At 35.2% G+C, this 20,406-nt stretch overlaps 1 protein-coding gene across 1 annotated transcript in view; it reads left to right on the forward strand.

Moving 5' to 3' along the window:
* LOC149532959 (uncharacterized) overlaps positions 1 to 20,406 on the forward strand; it is a 138,651-nt gene that overhangs the window by 75,584 nt on the left and 42,661 nt on the right. Inside the window, exons 2-5 of the mRNA XM_089805785.1 lie at positions 5,248 to 5,384; positions 14,075 to 14,371; positions 14,476 to 14,601; positions 14,696 to 14,994. Of these exons, the coding sequence (XP_089661911.1) occupies positions 5,248 to 5,384; positions 14,075 to 14,371; positions 14,476 to 14,601; positions 14,696 to 14,994 (859 nt within the window). The remainder of the gene's footprint in view (positions 1 to 5,247; positions 5,385 to 14,074; positions 14,372 to 14,475; positions 14,602 to 14,695; positions 14,995 to 20,406) is intronic.

Raw genomic sequence — 20,406 nt, forward strand, 5'->3', positions numbered from 1 at the left:
GAGTTAAACTTGAGATGCTTGAAATAACTAATGTTTGATTTCTTGATTTAAAGATCAATTTTTGGGTAGTAAGGTTAAATGGATGGATAGGCATTGGTTTTATCTCCTTTTGATTCTATTATTGATTCATGAATTTATTGATTTATAAATTTGCAAGTTATGAATATAGTGGAAAATGATTATTGATTAAACTAATATATCAAATTGTAATGTTGAACTAAGAATTAGCCTTGACTTAGATTTCCTTGAGAAGGTTAACTAGGTGTTATAGCATGTTTTATTTTAAATAAAGGAATAGTATTAGGATTAGTAAGTAGAGTATTAGAAGTTATGTGCTAGTTTTTGATATGTAATTAGAGATGTGTAGAAAGGGGAAAGAAACTTAGAATAAAATTGTTAATTAATTTTCTTTTTAATTTGTAGGATGAAGTTGTTATTAGGAAATTTTATATTTGAATTTAAATTGAAGTAATTTATTGGAAGAATCTAAATGGTAAGTAATTAATGCTTTTCTTAGAGTTTTATTAGTTTTGTGGAAACCAAAATATTAGGTTAACCTTAGAGTGTAGCTCCTCCTAAGGAATAGATCGAGTCTATTACAATACATGTTTGGCATCGAATTAGAATATTGGTTAGAAATCATTGAATGATTTGGAAAAGGTTTAGGTAGGCATGGAAAATGATTAAGCTCTAATAAGTTAGTTTAAATAATGATTGTGGTTAGCATTAATATGCTCATAGACTTAAATTATAAGAATATTCAATGATGTGTATCAATCTTATATCATTATTGTTATGTGTAAGGATTAAAATTAAAACTTAAAAAATAAAATAAAATAAATTGCTTATGTTTTATCTCTATAAATTTTGGGCATGCCATATGAAGATGATGTAAACTGATGAAATGTGTAGAATTGGATGAATTTTATGCCTATAATTTTTATAATTTTTTTGAGTAAGAGTTTATTCATTTTATTTTATTTAAAAGTTCCTTTTTTAACTATAAAAAATATAGGGTGTCATTCACATTAAACAGGTATATGCAAATCATTTTTTTTTGTTTTGATTTGAAAATATCTTATAGATGACATGTAAAGCTAGCAAACAAAAAGAGAAATAATTATTTTTGATGTATATTTCCTTTGTTATAAGTACTCAAGTCCAACCTTATTATAATCCAACAATTTTTTCCTCCCGTCAAAACTTCCCTATCAAATTTATACCTTCTTGAAAAAAAATTACATATTCATGAAGAAGATTATCTCCTCTAGAGATAAATATAATTTTTTAATTTTTTTGATATGATTTACTATTTTTTTTTCCTTTTTTGAGGGAGCATCTTCTGAAATGTTGAAATATCAACTTATAATATTTTGAGATTATAACATATTATAACTAATCAAAACACTCAAAATTTTATATTATGATGATATTGAATTTGAGATCTATAAAAGGGTATTTTTAGTTTTTGAAAAAGATTGAGTTTTGATAGAGAAATGAGATTTGACCAAAATAGGTATTGGTATCAAAAATGGTGACACAGATCTGTGCTTTTACCCTAACTTTAAGTTTCAACACAAATTCTACATATAATTTTCTAAGGAAATAAAATGGTATGTCTAAATTGCCATGTGGAGGGATATCAAAGATCATCCACCAACAATCCCAAAAGTTTGCATGTATGGCATCATTTGTGCACCATTTAATATATAGTTTAGATTTTTTTGGGTCAATTGGTAAACCTATTTTTGGGTTTGCAAAAATGCTAGCCAAATCATCTTTGGTTATGTTGAGGGCCGTAACTTCATCATAATCCAAACCATCATAAAAAATCTCATGCATTTCATCACGCCAATGAAGAGCGGCATTTTGTTGGTTTGTAAGGGTTTCAATGTTATCCACTATGGTGTTTAATGTGGATAACATAAGAGCCAATGTGGGTACATTATTATATGTTCTATGCAAACCTCTCAACTCGGTGAGATTTTCATTTATCAAATCCTCAATTCGAGGAGGGTTTTGAGGGGGTAGAGGATCATTTGGTGGATGATTTTGTGAGGGTACTAGATCGTTTGGTGGGGGGTTACGAGGAATATTACTCCCTGCCTCAGTGTCATCATTCTAATCAGTCATTCCTATTGAATTGCAAAATATAATATATATATTTTAAAAATCTTAATTTTAACCTTTTTTTCAAAAAACCCTAGATTCAACTAAAACAAACAAAATCATCCTAAAATTTATTGAATTTAGGTTTAAAATGAGTTGGAAAAAAAAAATGCCTTAATATCTAATATCCGATCTTGAATCGTATATTCGATCACTCTTGTAATACTGGCCCCAAATTAACGTAATAAGAGTGGCCGCAAGTCTATGTTTTTATTTTATGTTATGCGTAGGTATCAGATATCCGATATGCCTGCAATATTATATATTAATTATATCATATAATATCTTACATTTTTATTATTATATTATATTTTATATATAATATATTACATTATATTTTATTTTATATTATATTATATTGTATTATATTTTTTTAATTTTTTTAATATATTATATTACATTACTATATATTATAATAATATTTATAATATAATATTATTATTATATTATATAATAATAATATTATTATATTATATTATTATAATTTATAATATATTTTACTTTTTTATTATATATTATATTATAATATATTACTTTTTTATTATTATATTATATTTTATATATATTATATTATTATAATATAATACATTATAATATTATATTATATAATATTAAATAATATATTATACTATTATAATATAATATTTTTTATATTATAGTATGATAATTATAATAATTATATTGTTATAATATGATTATGCTAATTATCAGATATCTGATATGTGATTAGATATCCGATAAGGCTCGGCCTTACCTTCTAGGTTTGGTAGCTAGATAGGTGAAAAAGGGTCAGAGCAAATTTTGAAGCGCTTTTAGACGTCTTCAAACTCTATTTTTTTCACATCACCACTTTTTGGCACACCATGATCTTGCACATACCCTTTCTTCAAACTAGGAATACCTCTTACTCTTTTGACTTTTCTTATCTTGACCATATTATCAAAGTTTATATGACATAGTCTTCTGTGCTATAGCCAACTTTCTTCTACTTGAGCAATAAAGCATGAACAATCACCAAGATCAAGATAAAATAGGTTACCTTTTGTTTGTATGCCTAATCCAATCAGATTTCCTTGGTTATCTAGTAGTCTTGCCTTGCCATTCATGAATTCTACCTTGAATCCAATGTTGTTTAGTTGTGCCACACTCAGTAAATTATGTTTTAGTCTTTCAACCCAATAGAAATTGTCACAAACAAGTTCATCGGTTAATGAGATTCAACCTTTTTCTTTTATGCAATAAGGTTCATTATTTCCAAACCTTACATTACCTCCATCATAGTGTTCGAAATGTTCAAACTTAGTTTTATCTCTAGTCATGTGGTGAGAACATCCACTATCTATGGTCCATGTGTCATTTTTACTAACATGAGAGACAAGTGCCATCTTCTCTCCTTCATCATCAAATTCATCTTTTACACCAATATACACTATTTCATCTTCACTGTTATCAAAATCTATAGCCATAAAACAAGTTTTCTTACCTTTGTCTTTGTAGGATTTGTGACCTTTGAATTCCTTCTTTCCATTCTACTTGTGGTTTTTCTTCTCTTCCTTGACTTCTTTTTTTGTACACCTAGCATCAATATGACCAATTTCTTCACAAGAAAAATAGTTTAAAGGAATTTTACCTTTGTACTTTCCTCTACTCCTGGAATATTTATTTGCAAGTAGAGCTTCAACAATTTCAAGATTACTATTAGAACTTTCTTCTATTTATTCCTCACTTTCTAACTGATTATCTTTTATTTTGTTGCCATTTTCTTTGAGTGAGAGTTTAGCTTCAAATGTACACTCAATATTCTTGGAAGCAGGAACATAGTTGTCAAAGTTGTCTAGTTCAAAAGTTGTCAATCTTCATACTAGGGCATCCAAGCCTATCTTGTTATTTGGATCACATCTCTTTTCTTGAATAGTAGACACTCTGATTGCATATATGGAAAGCAAAGTTTTGAGCATTTTACTTACAATAGTTTCTTCTTTGATTTCTCCTCTAGATGCTTTGATTTCACTGACATTGGCTTTGATTCTTTCCACATATCTTGCAATGTTTCATCTTCTCTCATTCTCATTTGATCAAATTTTCCTCTAAGGCTTTCTACTTTGGCTCTTCTTACATTTTCATCTCCTCCATAGATTTCTTTTAGTTTGTTCCACATATCAAAAGTAGTTTTACATTCTTTGACCTCAGCAAATTCAACATACTGAAAGCAGATGCAATGTTAATCATCATGATGTTATGGTTCTTCTTCTTAGCAATATCTTCAACTGACAATGTTCCAGTGGGAGTTTTATATTCTTCATCAGGATATTTGCAACTTGAATCACTAATGGTAGCTAGATGAAGCCCTATAAGTCCTTGCCTGTTAGAGTAATTATTTGTTCTAACATATTAATTAAATCACTTTGATTTAATTAATTAAGTTTCCTATTACTCTAGTTTGCTTAAACTATCTTGTAGGTGCATATAATTAATATTCTATTAATTATATTATGCAACCTTAGCTTTTTTAGGCTTTAGTTTCCCTTTTTGGGTTTCGTGATTCCTTTATAAGGATTCACCTCTTTGTATTTTATTGATCTACTTATTGGATTATATGAGATATTACTCTTTGCATGTCCATAAGATGGATCTGGCTTTTTGGCCTCCTTGATTTTTCCTTGCCTCTGTTCTTTGCTTCATCCATGTGACAAATTTATGCATGTAGGTGTTCTTGGGAGATTAGTTTTCCACCTAATCTAACATGGTATCAGAGCAAGCTTGTTGCTCGTCGTTCATGGTTTGTTGAAGCGTTTTAGAAGCTGTGATTTTCGGAGTAGTGGGAGGCTGTACGGACAAAAATTTTTTTTGGAGCACTTTGGGCTCAAACGGATGCTTCCATTAGATTCGGAAGGCCGTTTACAGTTAGAATCCATATAAAATTTGTCCATTTTGGACACCGTTGGTCTGGGAGGCAAAAAAAATTTGTCCGACAGGGCCGTACGGCCCCCTGCACGCAATACGAGGCAAAAAAAAAAAAATTTGCAAAAAAAAATAATTTTGCGGCTGTTTTAAGCCGCCGCGGTTAAGAAACCGCAGCGGAGCTGCTAGCAGTCACCGCTGGCAATCCGCCAGCAGCCCACGGCGGTTCCCGCCGTAGCCCTGCCCGTGACGACCTCCACTCTGCCCTCCCACCACCTGGCCTCCTCTCCGCCGGCGGTGCGGTGGTGGTGGAGGTTTTTTTTTTTTTTTTTTGTTATTTTTTTGCATTTTTCAAAGGCCCTGGAGGTTTTTTCTCCGTAACTTGAGCATACGGACATATTTTTTCAATCCAAAAAATGCGTCGGAAAGCTAATTCCAAGACGGAGATGCTTGTATAGGTTTTTTTGGGTTTTGATGTAGTTTGGTTGCCCGTTTTGGTAGTCAATGCCGGATGTTCTATTTTGCACTCCGGGAGGCATATCTTGAGCATCCGATCTCCGATTTTGGACTTCTTTATATTACTGGAAAGCTCTTTCTGTGCTCTTTCCAGTGATGCTGGTTGTTGTTCCAGATTTTTTTCCAGGCACATCCTATTCAGTCTTTTGCATTTTAGCATTCTGGTGGATATCCTATTTGTTTCAGGTCCGGAGATCGATTTTGTTGCTTCAGTTGCTTCATTTTGGGCTCTACCTTCTGTTGTTTCAGCCTTTGTCTTTTCTGATCATTGTTGATATTCATTGTAAGCATTTTTATGCAACGCACTGAGATAAAGTGCCACTCTTGCGTTTCGGGATCCTTTTCATCATTGTGATTCGTTGTACTCGCGTTATTATATAAAGTGCCATGGGGGGGATAGTTGTTTGCCACTTATAGGCCCTCTTTCTCTAATTCCTCATGTAGTGTCGATGACACGTGCCTTTATTTGTGTTTGTACCTCACTCTTGATGTGTTTGGCTCCTGTGTTGTAGGAGATTTTTGGCCCATCTTTTCAGTTGCCTGTCACCTCACCTGCCTTAACGGGAGGTTATATTGCTGTTGTATGCTTCTTTGGTTGATGGTTTGTGCCTTCTATTTCCATGGAGGTTCCTTTGGTTGATGGTTCGTGCCTTCTATTTCCATGGAGGTTCTACAGATCAGCATTTTGACAGAGTTTTGCGGTTCTTCATGCTTCAATGATTCTCTTCTGATCTCTTTGTTCCTTCTTCTGGAACATTCTTTGCTATCTCTTTTTGGAGTAGGGTTTTTCCCATGTGGTTTTCTCTATTTCTCCTCTTTATAGAGATTTTGTTGTGATTGGGTACCTGATCTGGCCTTGTTGTCGGGACCCAATTCTCTTTCATAGTTGTGCTAGGTTAGCTTCCTCCCAAGCTTCGCTTAAGGGGGGGTGTTAGAGTAATTATTTGTTCTAACATATTAATTAAATCACTTTGATTTAATTAATTAAGTTGCCTATTACTCTAGTTTGCTTAAGCTATCTTGTAGGTGCATATAATTAATATTCTATTAATTATATTATGCAACCCTAGCTTTTTTAGGCTTTAGTTTCCCTTTTTGGGTTTCGTGATTCCTTTATAAGGATTCACCTCTTTGTATTTTATTGATTCACTTATTGGATTATATGAGATATTGCTCTTTGCATGTCCATAAGATGGATCTGGCTTTTTGGCCTCCTTGATTTTTCCTTGCCTCTGTTCTTTGCTTCATCCATGTGACAGATTTATGCATGCAGGTGTTCTTGGGAGATTAGTTTTCCACCTAATATAACATTGTCATGCTGCAAAGTTGTCTCTATTCAGCTTTGGAATCTCTCTCTTATAAGAGATCCTAATCTTTAGCTTAGGTCCTTGAAACCTTATCTGCAAGCACCAAAAACTCTGATGCCAATTTTTGGAAATATAAGAGGAGTAAGTGAGAGGGGAGGGCTGAATTAGTTACTAAAAAAATAAATCCTAGACCCCTTGGATGTCAAATAAAATTCAGACTGATAAAACTAATAATTGTTAATACTCGATAAGCATACATAAATTGTTGTAACTCGATAAATGCAGAGTGTGTGTTACTTTAGCAGACCTTAAGATGTTATCATTAATTTACTTGCAAGCATTAAAGAAATAACATGAACAAATAAGACACTAGGATTTAACATGGAAACCCAATTTGGGAAAAACCACCAATTGTAACTAGTTATTATTTTTCACTCTTCTGAATTGACGCCTATTAGGAGCCAACCCTGTTAAAGGTTACAAAACACATTGTTAGGTGTGACCCTATTAAAGGATTTAATCACCCTGTTAGGAGTGGCCTTGCAAGAGGTCTTGAAATAATTCGATAGAATTGGCACCTTGTTAAAGGATTTACAAATGGCTATTAAACCAACTATGTTAAGAGATTTTAGATCACGGCTACAATGGTTAGAGAGTAACAATGAAATGACCTGATTGTGATGCAACTGAATTGTTGATTATAGATCTCTATTCTAGTTCATACTTGATCTTTTTTTATTGAATAACACTCATTTTCTCCACAAGGATACATGTTTATCCTTCCTCTCTTCTTATCTCTTTCAACTCATTCAACTTTCATGCCACACTATTTGAAATCAGAACTTGACCTTTTACTTATACCTTCTAGATTGTCAAGTTGGCTCAAATACAAATTAGAATAACCAATATTCATTACCATAGTTGGCTAGAATCAATACGTAAAACAATTAAGCTTTACATACCAAAATAAAAATCCTTTGGTAGTTGACCCAACTCGGTAGAAACTAATTCTGAAGCAATTTCCTATGTTAACCAACAGGGGCTCGGTTAACACTATGAACTTACAAAATTCCTTTGGTAACCAAATGAACTCAATTCTATTCAACTTCCCTTTGTTAACCAAGTGAGCTTGGTTAATAGTCTTTTCTACATAACTTCCTTCGATGCCCAAGTGAGCTCAGTAGATACTGCCTTCTATTTATAGCAGACTCAAGAATGCTCGGTAAACTAGGAAAATTGTCTTCACTAACCAAGTGAACTTAGCATGCACAGACCATCAACTAATATGACATTTTTGTAACATCAAAGAAAACATACAATTAATCAGTTGTATCCAACAAGTTGCGCATTGTAGGTAGCCACAAAAGGATGAGTTTCCTCTTTATTTCTGAAAACAATTGTTTGCAGAATTTCATTTACATCATGGTGTCAATTATATAGATTTTCTAGCTCATGTTGGACAAGGCCTCGATAGATTGTCAAAGAGATTTAGACCTATGGAAACCCCTTCCCTCATTAATAAACATGCAATGATGGGTCCAAACCTTTTGGTCATGTCGAGAGCTCCACAAATGCCTATTGTGGGTATGACTATTCTTGATGATATAGCTAGGAGTCAGATATATTCTAGCATAGCCACAATTGCTACACACTTGCAAGAGATGTCTTCAGATTGATGTGGCAGATATATGTTACAATCTCGTGGTCCCATTTCGATAGGTGCATCCTCTAGCACAAGAGTTGATGATCTATATGAGATAGAAGATATACCATCTCCACTAGAGGTTACTGCTATATTAGATGTCCATGCATTTCATTGTATGGAATCTTATTTAGCATTCAATCTTGTTGGTTCATATCAGGCATTTCCAACACTCATAGGGATTCCTTTTCATGAAATTGGTGAACACATTAGCCATATTCTCTCACACATAGCTAGATCACAACCCTCATAGATATAGGAGGATATCCCTTCACATTCTATAGTAGCTACTCCTATAAAGGGCCTTACAACACCTATCCTCACACCTACTCAAGATCCTGTAGCACCTACTCCTACATAGCCTAGCCCTACAACACTACCCCCCGCGCCCCCCCCCCCCCTCCTAAAACACCCTCCCATACTTAGGCCCCCACAGTATGATGGGGTCTATTTACCACTATGATTTTAGATGAGATGGTCGACCTAGACTAGGCTACTCTATCACTACATGATTCAGATATCAGTCAGATTGGTAGAGCATTACATGATGCTAGGGTAAATATTATAAATTTATATGCTTAAATTTATTTGTACTATAATTTACACATGTATACTTGTTTAGTATACTCAAGATCTTTTATACATGTACTTAGGTCTATACATGTATTCTTGAGTGATTTAATTTAACTTGTGTACATGTATATGTGTGTTCTATAGGGTCTTAGTGATAGTATGTTGCATTTTGGAGATCTTTAGACCCCAAAAAATCTTGCATGAGATGAGTCGCAAGTATGTTATGTATTTTTTATTATATATTTGATAGATATATTGTGTACATATGATATAATACATGCATGCATACATGTATAATTTTATAATTTTACAAATTTCTTTCATTTGACACAAGGTTTAGATCCAGATCACAGAGCCTTTTGGGGTCATGGATTAGGAGGGGGATGTGGTTGATCTTATTTTACATGTCTATTTCATTGATGTTGGGACATTTTATATATATACATGTCATTTTAGATACTTTGATATGGAGATGTATGTTATTTCAGATACATGTGTTGTTTCAAATACATGTGTTATTTCAGATACTTTTATATGGATACATGTTATTTCAGATACATTTGATACATGGTATTTTAGAGACATTTGATGTGGTATTTTAGAGACATTTTATATGGTATTTTGGATACATTTTACATTTGTACATACATTATTTCATAGATGTGTTATTTTACATAGATGTACATATTATATTCATGTTGAATGTATGTATGTTTTCAATATTCATATTTTTATTTCATAGATCATGTGTTATTTTGTACTTTTGTTACAAAATTTAATCAATAAATTTAATACATATTTAAGAACATAAAGAGTACTGGTAAAGAATACATGATGTGAACTACAACATTTAATCACTAAATTTAATACATATAAGAACACAAGGAATATGTATATGAACATAAAGATTGTAATATGTGCTATTATAGAATCAATTTTAAGAGTGCATTTAATCAATGAAGGGGTTGTCCTAATAGGATGTCTTAAGGGGTTGTCTTAAGGGAAGGTCCTAAGGGGAAGTCTTAAGGGGAAGTCTTAAGGGGAGGTCATAAGGTGAACTCCTAGAATGGGATGCCTTAACAGGTTGTCTTAAGGGGAAGTCTTAAAGGGAGGTCCTAAGGGAAAGTCCTAATGGGATGTACATGTACATATATATATATATATATATATATATATATGAAACCATACAAAAAATATAAATAACATTACATGTTCATCACTAAATTTAATACATATAAGAACACAAAGAATACATATGAACATAAAGAATGTAATACATGCTATTATAGAATCAATTTTAATAGTGCATTTAATCAGTAAAGGGGTTGTCCTAATAGGATGTCTTAAGGGGTTGTCTTAAGGGGAGGTCCTAAGGGGAAGTCTTAAGGGGAGGTCATAAGGGGAACTCCTAGAATGGGATGTCTTAAGGGGAAGTCTTAAGGGGAGATCCTAAGGGGAAGTCCTAATGGGATGTATGTACATATATATACATGAAACCATACGCAAAATATAAATAACAATACATGTCCATCACTAAATTTAATACATATAAGAACACAAAGAATACATGTACAAATGCAAAGAATGTAATACGTGCTATAAAATCAATTTTAAGAGTGCATTTAATCAATAAAGGGGTTGTCTTAAGGGGAGGTCATAAGGGGAACTCCTAGAATGAGATTTCTTAAGGGGTTGTCTTAAGGGGAGATCGTAAGGGGAACTCCTAGAATGGGATGCCTTAAGGGGTTGTCTTAAGGGGAAGTCTTAAGGAGAGGTCCTAAGGGGAAGTTCTAATGGGATATATGTACATATATATACATGAAACCATACAAAAAATATAAACAACAATACATGGAACATCACTAAAATTAATACATATAAGAACAAAAAGAATACATGTATGAATATAAAGAATGTAATGCATGCTATAGAATCAATTTTAAATATGCATTTACAAAAAATATAAATAACAATGCATGAATGTTCATAATTTGTACCATATATCCAAGATCCATAATCAAATGTACATATAAATTTATAAAATATATATCCAAAATGATGTGTATGTAACTAGTAAATATGAAATTATGCTTGAGCTATATATAGGAAATAAGTACAAATAGCTCTGAACTAGAGGTCCACAAACATTGTATTATTAGGATCCTCTCTATTTTTAATTATCTCTAGAATATTTTCATGTTCTTTAATAGGCAGTTTCCACTTTTGATTTCTACAACGTCCTCTTCTTGGTATTGCGTCGAATTGCAACTTTGTTGCTTCAACATGGTTACTATATTGTAAAACTTTTTCTCCATGCATGTATTCAATAAATTCAATACGACTATTGGTTATCCTAATTTGTTGATAATATGTTCCTTCAACAACAATTGATGCAATTGGATATGAATGTCCATCAGCATCTATAGTTCCTTCTAGCAACTTGTGTTTTGCTTTTGTGCATCTTAGAAGATAATAGTCTACATTTTCTACATTATCTACTAAGTCTTGGACGCCAAAAATATCTCCTACAATGTACATAAAAATAGACATGTTTATAAAGTGAAAAATTTAACAAGCATACATGGGTGTCATATATATGTACATATGCCACAAACCTGGCATAACTAAATCAGAAACATGCTCATAATTAGCTGAATATATAGGATCATGAATGTCAATGTTAATGTCAGCATCTTCAAAATGAGGCTTTCTGACTATGTCCTTCAAATCCCAATGTGAAACATATCCACTTGCAATATTTTCACATACACTCATTGGATTGTCCTTCATGCAGTCATCACAAAAACGTGATTTCTCTCATGCTTTAATCACTGGGGGTTTGTGGTGCCCTGTAGTCACCACTTGATGTAAACTTCTAATACCAAAAATCGTTTGACAATTGTAAGGATTAGATCAATCTATATCTATTACAAATACAGATAATTTAATTAAAAACTTGAATTATAAGAATATGTACACACATACATGTATTATATCAAATAAATATATATATTTAATACTTATACCTTTCACTTCCCAAAAATAACACTTATTGTATTTAGTATCTCGAGTAGCAAAATGATCTTTGCACTATTCAACAATTTCTTGTGCACTATTTATCCTATTACCTTCAATAACATGCACATGTACATATATAATTTAAAATACATTAAATCTATGTGTGTGTGTGTGTGTACGTGTGTAGAGAGAGAGAGAAAGAGAATCTATACATGTATGTATATATGCTATAAGTAGATCGAGAACACACTAAATGTATGTACATGTATGTACCTGCAAGTTCATGTTGTCGAAGTGCGCACTTTATACATGCTTCTGGTCCATTGTGCTCCCTTTTTCCATGTCCACTTTCAAACAAGTTCCACAAAAACCTAATATTGCTTCTAGCATGTTGCATGGCTAACCAATTAAATGATTTTGCAGATTTAAATTGTCTTATGAGTTCATGAAATGAGATTAAAAAATAATTATATAAATCAAATTGAAATATGTGTACAAATCAATATAAGTTTTACATTTAAAATTATATTGATTTGTACACGTATTTCAATTTGATTTATACATGTATTTCAATTTGATTTATACAAATCAATATACGTGTACACACCACATTTGATATAAGTGCATCAATCTCAACGGCATTGACAAGGTCCTCAGGTGGAACCTAGACCACATAAACGACAATCAGAGTGTTTGTAGAAGGGACAAAGGGCATAGGTTTCATGGGGACAGTGGGGGAGGATGAGTCCTCCCTAAAAATAGTCATCAAATTTGAAAAAAAACAGATACAAAAACTCAAGGGGGTTGTAGAGCGCCAATTTCTTATTCACGTTATCTACCTTACTATCTTGTTATTCAATAGTAAGTAAGGTATTAATTGCACAAAGCTTGATGATAAGTTGACAAAAGCTTACATTTATATAAAATATAGGTATTATACTAATTTGATATTGTCCTTTTCAAAGAGATCCATTATTGAGATTATCATATATATTTAGCTATTAAAATCATATTCTCTCTACACAAATCCTAAATCCAAATGAAAAAGTCATTTAATTATTAATTTTATTGAATCGATCTAAAATATTGATGAGGTGTTTCCTATCATACGCATGAATTTAAAAGAAATGTCATTTCATAGTAGGTAAGGTATGTTTCGATCATATAAAATATTGATATTGTGCTAAACATGAGTGCGCTTTGGTTGTCACCCGTGCAAGTTGTGAATATTTAATCCAATATGGAAAGGATATTTTCTGCTATTTCATTCAAACGAAATAATAATAATAATGATTTTGAGGAGGCCTCGATATATGAATAATAATAACACTAATAATTAATAATAATCAAAATGCTATTGCCCAGCCAAGACAAGATTACAGTCAAATGATTTGTTGGTGAAGGACTACAAGCCTATTGATAAAACTAAACTATTATTATTTCGTACGAATTAGGTATTAATAAAATAAATATATACTTTAATTTATCTCGATAATGGAGCAGCGCATGTTATGCTGAACAGAGTGAGAACATGAGTTATTGAATTATTATTAAGTATGACTAAATTATTATTAAGTATGACTATTATACTGAATCTACATTGCTGTTCAATTATCCACTTGCATAAATATTAGTTGGGCATTTTATCATTTTACTGAAACCAACCAATGATTCTGATTTTGAAAGTGATGTCTATATATTTTAATAGAAATGATGATAAGTAACATGCCGTAGGCTTAATCAACGGCAATCGCCGAGCGTTGAGAAAATAAATTTATAATAATATTATTGGGAAGTAACGTGCAGTCAAGCTCATTTGGACAACCTGCTTTCTCATCATATTTTCGCCTCAGTTATTGCTTTAGTGTTTCAGAATTTTTGTTGGCAGTCACCGGGAGACATGGGTAACATTTGCAAGTGTTTGAGAAGGTCTTCCAGTCTACCGTCCTCACCCCTTCCAAAACCCTTGGAGTTGTCTACGCCTAGTGTTCCGGTGGGCTCTTCTCTGCATGATGATCCTCAGCCACCCATTAACAATATGCCTTCCTCACCTCCTACTGTTCCAACCGCATCGGTACCCCCTCTTTCCATTGATTCCCTCAACCTTCGCATTCAACAAGTTGATCCAGCTGATCAAATCGAGCCGCTCATCCGCTTCGTTGATTATCATCTACACAGGATCAAGGTACCTACGGCCCCAACCCTCGAAACAGTGCTTATGTAGGTTCGGTTCATGACTTATTAATGAATTTTCAACTGAGAAAAGTGCGTGGTTCTTGACTATTGTAGTGTTCTTCAGAAGAGGCGTCATCCTCAACTTCCTCTTCTGTGTTGACTTGTGTAGCCTCCAACACAACTCTGGCTGCTCAATTTATCGACACCATTTCAACCGAAGCTGAAGAATTAGCCAGCACGGTACTGGATGTTGCTTGGCCGTAAGCGTAAACTCAAGTGTAGGAATTAAGTATTTGTAACTGACAACAATAGTTTGTTTCATTTTCATTTGCAGGACATAGCTAAGGAAATGGGAGGCTTAGCTCTGAAAGCACTGAAGAAGGTTGGGGAAGCCCACTGGGTATTCCTGGGGCTGTCTGTGGTTGGATCTGCACTGGAGAGATGTGTGACAGTGACATCTAATGTCTCCGAGTGCGTAGAGCTATTGCAAGCAATTGTTTTCCTTGCAAAAGACCTGCAAGTTTTCAGGGAAAGGATGCCCCATCAGAGGGAAAGACTATGCGGAGCGGTTCAGATGATAGTGGAGGGGGCAATCATGTGCTCTAATTACATCAGCAAGGGACGACTCTCCAGGTTTGGCGCACACTACCATTTATTTTATGTTATTATAACACACCCGCTTGTGTCCAGAATTTATTAATTGAAATTGTGATATTGCTATTAAGATTTAATCGTCTAGTTCGATTCTGATTGTTTAGATGTTTAGTTTTACATAAAATCTTCCAACTCTTTTCTCTTTTGCTTTCATTTGTTTGTTATTTTTAGGTTGGTTGTTTATTATCTACAATATAAATAGTAATTTTTAATTTTTTTATGAGTAGTCCCTTTCTTATATTAAAAAAAATACAATAAAGTTACATATTCACAAAAAAAGGGGGTTGAAGGAAACAAGATCATTCCGCGAGTTCAAATGGCCTAAGGCTGGATATCAACTATTCATAAAAAAAAATTCAGAAATCATAAAAAGCCTCAGGCTGCCAGCATAGCCCCAACTGAGGGAGGAGGATCTTTATCATCAGATCCCCACCCGAGGGTGGGTTGAATAGACGGCTCAAGGGGAGCCCATACATCATTAGTAGCAGTAGCATTATCTTCATTTTTTTATCCCTTGGGTGTGGGAGGAGAAATGGGTAAGTCCAATCGAGGAAACACCCACTTGGGGTCTGAGTGCACAAAAGGCCAACCGATAGCAGGAGCAACAGGAGAAGCCATTAGGGACCACCTCGAGCCAGAGCTCCGAGGAGGCAAGGTGGAGTGGTGCCGACCACTAGAGCCTCCAAAAGAGTGGCACCGACCAAAAGCACCATTGTTGGGAGAGCAGTGTGGCTAAGAGCAAGGCATGTGGGAGCGACGAGTAGAAGTGTCACATCCTCGATGGTGACCGCGAGGAGGGGTGCAATCACCAGAGGCCAAATCTGGTCGGACACAAGCTATCATGCAAGGGCCATTTCCCCAATGTGCCAAAAGCTCCTGTAGGTGAGCCACCTCTAGAACCACTTTATCTATTTGTACTTGAATCTGCAACATGACATTGTTATAAATACATGTTTTAGCGTACATAGCAACATTAATGTCAAGTGTGTTGTTAGCATAAATAACTGCATTGAGATCTTTCCAAATGATAAATAAAATCTTCAATCTAAAAACATGCCATATCTAGGAGTACTTGAAGGGAACCTAAGTGTTGTCACCCAGAACAACCATATGCCAAGAGAAAGGTTCTGGGTGAAAGGGGCGAAATAGATCATGGATACATTACCAGTAACACTGAGCCCGTCTACAAAAACATAAAATGTTCGAAAAAGTCTCTAGTTGACCACAAAAAGGGCAATGGGGTTCAAGAACACCCAGGTGTTGCCACTGGGGACCCAAAGGCAAGCCCTAGAAAAGAATACACTAGGCGAAATGTGCAATTTTAGGCTTAGTAATGGTTTGCCACACATTGGAGAACCTATGACTTCAAGTATGTTGAGAATATTGCAAATGCCATCGTTGGTTGAGAACTTCAACCATGAGCAGTTGAGGAACCAACCATCAGTAGCCTAGCCTAGGCTTATAGCTAGTCACCAGAGTGTTTCGATACCACTTCCAATCTTTCCACCAAGGGCAAGAGGACTGAATGCTAACTTTATGTAACAAATGTGGAGGCACCATAGAAACTGCAAGATCAAAAGTCTGTCGATCTAGACGAGTGAGCCTGAATTACACTTTCATGTCCTCCTATGATCATAAACTCATAGTAACTCTGGAGAATAGATCTTTAGGGGTTCTTATGCTGTGTTTGAAAAAATGCAAAGCACTAGCCTCATGCACTTTAGCCAGGGGAACACCTTGGATAGAAAATAATGGTAACCATCAGAGATTGTGTTATTTCATGGAGAGCTCATTTCTGAACCCATTACCAACCCAACGAAGCCAAGGCTTAACTGCTTCTGAGGCTTTCTAAATACTCTTAACAACAAAAGTGCCCTGAATTTGGATAGGTTCTATCATCACAAGAATGGTCTGAAAACCAATCCCTTTCCAAGCTAGTTGGTGAACCAAAAAGCTTGAAGAAATGCAATATCTTAACAAAATCTTCTAAGCTTCATTGCTAGAAAGAGCTTAGATCACCCATTTGGCACAAAGAGCAATACCTTGCTTCTGGGTGGATAGCAAGCCTAACCCACCAAACTCTTTGGGAAGATAGTAGAAATTCTAGGAAACTCTATGAAAGCCCTAGTGAGAAGCATCTGATGCCTAAAGGAAGTCGTGTAACAAGTGCTCAAGTTTGAGATAAGAGGGCTTTGAAGGAGCCCAACAAGAGGAGTAGTACACATGGCTAGCGGCCAACACTTTAGAACATATCTAGAATTTTCCCGCAAGGGAGAGAGGTTTGGCAATCCAATACTTTAGCTTCTTCTCTATTCTTGTGAGAACCACATTCTAGAGCTCGATGGCAGAAGCTTGGAAGGAAAAATGGATGCCCAAAATATGAAAAAATTCACCATGTTGAACCCATTTCCATTGATATTTCCCAAGCCAAGTAGGAAGGGGAAGGGAAGACTTCCTATAGAAGAGGGTTTTGTGCCACTGAATAGCAGACCTTGAAGCAAGACAGAAGGTGTCAAGACATTGCAAAGTGGAGGCAAAATTCTCTTCATCCTCAATGAGAGTGTGGAAGGAGTCATCTACGAAAGGGCCATTCACAAGTTGATCAAGGGAGTCCAGAAGGGAAATACCATGGACCCTCCCTTGTGAGATGGCATTTGCGAGCAAGTACCCAAAACCTTCAATTGCCAACACATCTAGAGTGGGTGCCATTGAGTAGCCTTGTTGAATTGAATGATAAATCCAAAAGGCTTCAAACTGGTAGCCATTAATGGAAATGCAAGTAGAGACATCCCTAAAAAGCATCTGGACTGACTACAAAAAAGTTGGGCCAAACTCAAGCGCCTCAAGCATTGCAAGAATGAAAGACCACTCAATCCGGTTATAAGCTTTGGAAAAATCAATCTTAAGAAAGATGGCCTATTGCTTGGAATGCCAAGCCCATTCCATCCCTTCCCACACATCAATTATATTATCCAGGATATAATAGGATTTGACAAAAACCATTTGTTCAGGGTGAATAATCTAAGGAAGAAGATGACAGATTTTAAGAAGGAGAGCCTTGGCAATGATCTTGTAAGAGACATTCAACGAAGTGATGGGCTTCCAATTGCATATATCTTCAAGGTCACCCACCTTAGGTATGAATTTGATATTCCCCTTATTAATAATATTTCCTAAAGAGAAAAAATTGTAGGCTTCAAGGTAAACCTTATGCAAGTCTGGTCCAATCTCTTCCCAAAAGGCTTTCTAAAATTCACAAGGGAAACCAACATAACCTGGGGCCTTATCATACACCATGGAAAAGAAAACTTCCTTGAGGTTTGATAAAGTGAGCTTCTACTCATAGAATGGAGTCTTTTAGGAGTGACATCCAAACAAGCCTGCAAAGCTTGATTTTGGGCTTTCGAAGGGCTCTACACTGTGAAAAAAATTTCATAGTGGCGAATGAAAGCTTGGAGAATGTCAGGAAGCTCACAGAAGGAGTGTTGACTCTTCCAAATGTGTTTGATCCTCCCTGTAGAATGGTGATCCCTCAACACATTAAAAAATTCCTTGGAAGCTTGATCTCCAACCTCCAACCAGTGAAGGTGGGCCATGAGTTGAGCTCCCTAGGTAGTATAATTGTCTACAACCTGCTTCTAGTGATGAAGCTTGGCAAGCCAAACTTAGATATCTATATCAAAAAAATTCATGGCTAGAGCTTCAATGGCCATACCAAGATCTTTGGTAGTGGCCTCATAGGATCTCTTTAGATAAGTGGCCAACTATCTCCCATAAATGCGAAGAAACCTCATAGTATGGGTAATGGCAATATTCAACCACTGAATCCACCCAGAGGTGGAATGGGGCCTAGGTTCAAGATTCCAAGTTTGTAAAATATGAGAGGCCATGGGTAAATGTGATAGCACTGAAGTATTAAGGTAAAACTGAGTTTTGCAATTACGAGGAGGGGCAAAATGCTAGCTAATGGAGAAGCAAATGGGAAAATGGTCAGAAAGAAGCCTTCCTCTCCAACTAACAATTGAAAATCTAGAAGGCCCACTTTATCAATAGCTAGCTCAACCATATTGAAATCTCTACAGAATATCTAGGTGGCAGGAAATAAAGAATCAGCTGACCACCTCTACAAGTGTGAGTGCTCAACCACATCATTAGGGGCATATACATTGACAATACCAAAATAATGATTTTGAAAAGACAAAAAAAATCCAAACAACTCTCTGCATGGGGTCAGAACGATGGGAAATAACAAAAGAAAAAAATTGAGGTGAGAGGAGAGTGACTACACCACTTTGACCAACTTCATGTTGAGAAGAAAAACTAACACCATCTGGCCATATCACACGGAAAGCTGAGTTGAGAAGAAACCTAGAGACTTTGACTTCTTGTAGGCATAGAACATCAATATTGCCAAGCCTATGCTTGGTATCAAGAACATAATATTTTCTAGGGAGGTTTGTTAGCCCCTGTACTTTACATGAGAGAAAAATAATGATAAATCAACTTGCATATTCTCCTCGTCCCCAAGTGAGGAAAAGTTGTTATGCAAGAAAGTGGAGGATTCAAAAGGGGTCGCCCAAAGTGATGGCTTCTCATTTATCCCTAGTGATAGAAACTACATTCTAGCCTTCAAGGCTATGAGAGCGATGGAGAAACTAAGAGGAAATCATAGAAGTTTCTTGAGGTGCATGAACCCAAGTAACTTGGACCTCTGGCTATTATGTCCCCTATGAGATAGGGTTTGAAATAGGCGATGGCACAACCATGGGAACCTTAGGTGTCATGGATACAAGAGGAGCTGCACTAGAGCTGGGATGGTTGGGTTCTTGAGAAACGAGGCTTGGCTTAGCAACATCTTTGCCTTTCTTGACAACTGTTGTCCATTCATCTTTTTTAATGGCTAGAACTGGCTTGGTTTCTTGGACCGAAGAGCAATTGCACTCAAGAAGAGGAAATTTCTTTATCTTATGGCTAGTAGGTTGACATCAAAAGGAAGTATTCAAGAGATTTAGGTAAAGCACCTTTTGGGTAAAGGTGGTAGCACCAATCTGAATTTCCACAGATTCTTTAAGGTCCCTAGAGAGGTCAACCTCAACACAAGCCCTCTGTTGAGGGTAGGCATTGAAAATTTATCTAGTTCTACACAAATCACTTTGCCCATAGTTTGGACAATTTTTGAGAGAAAAGATCAACAAGGGATGGTAGCCTAGGGAACTCTACCTAAACTGGAACCTTAAGTTTGTGGTCATCCAAGATGCAAAAATCTTGAGGTCGTCTTTGAAAAATAAGCAAAGACGGGCGAATTGTCCACGGCCCATGGCTGAAAATGCTCTTGGCCTAGAAGGGGTTACCAAAATGAAACAAAAAAAAGCCCTTGGTGAGACTTTGAAT

This window comes from Cupressus sempervirens, chromosome 10, assembly GCF_028749045.1.
Source record: "Cupressus sempervirens isolate cs-2001-9-10 chromosome 10, ASM2874904v1, whole genome shotgun sequence".
Classification (NCBI taxonomy): Eukaryota; Viridiplantae; Streptophyta; class Pinopsida; order Cupressales; family Cupressaceae; genus Cupressus; species Cupressus sempervirens.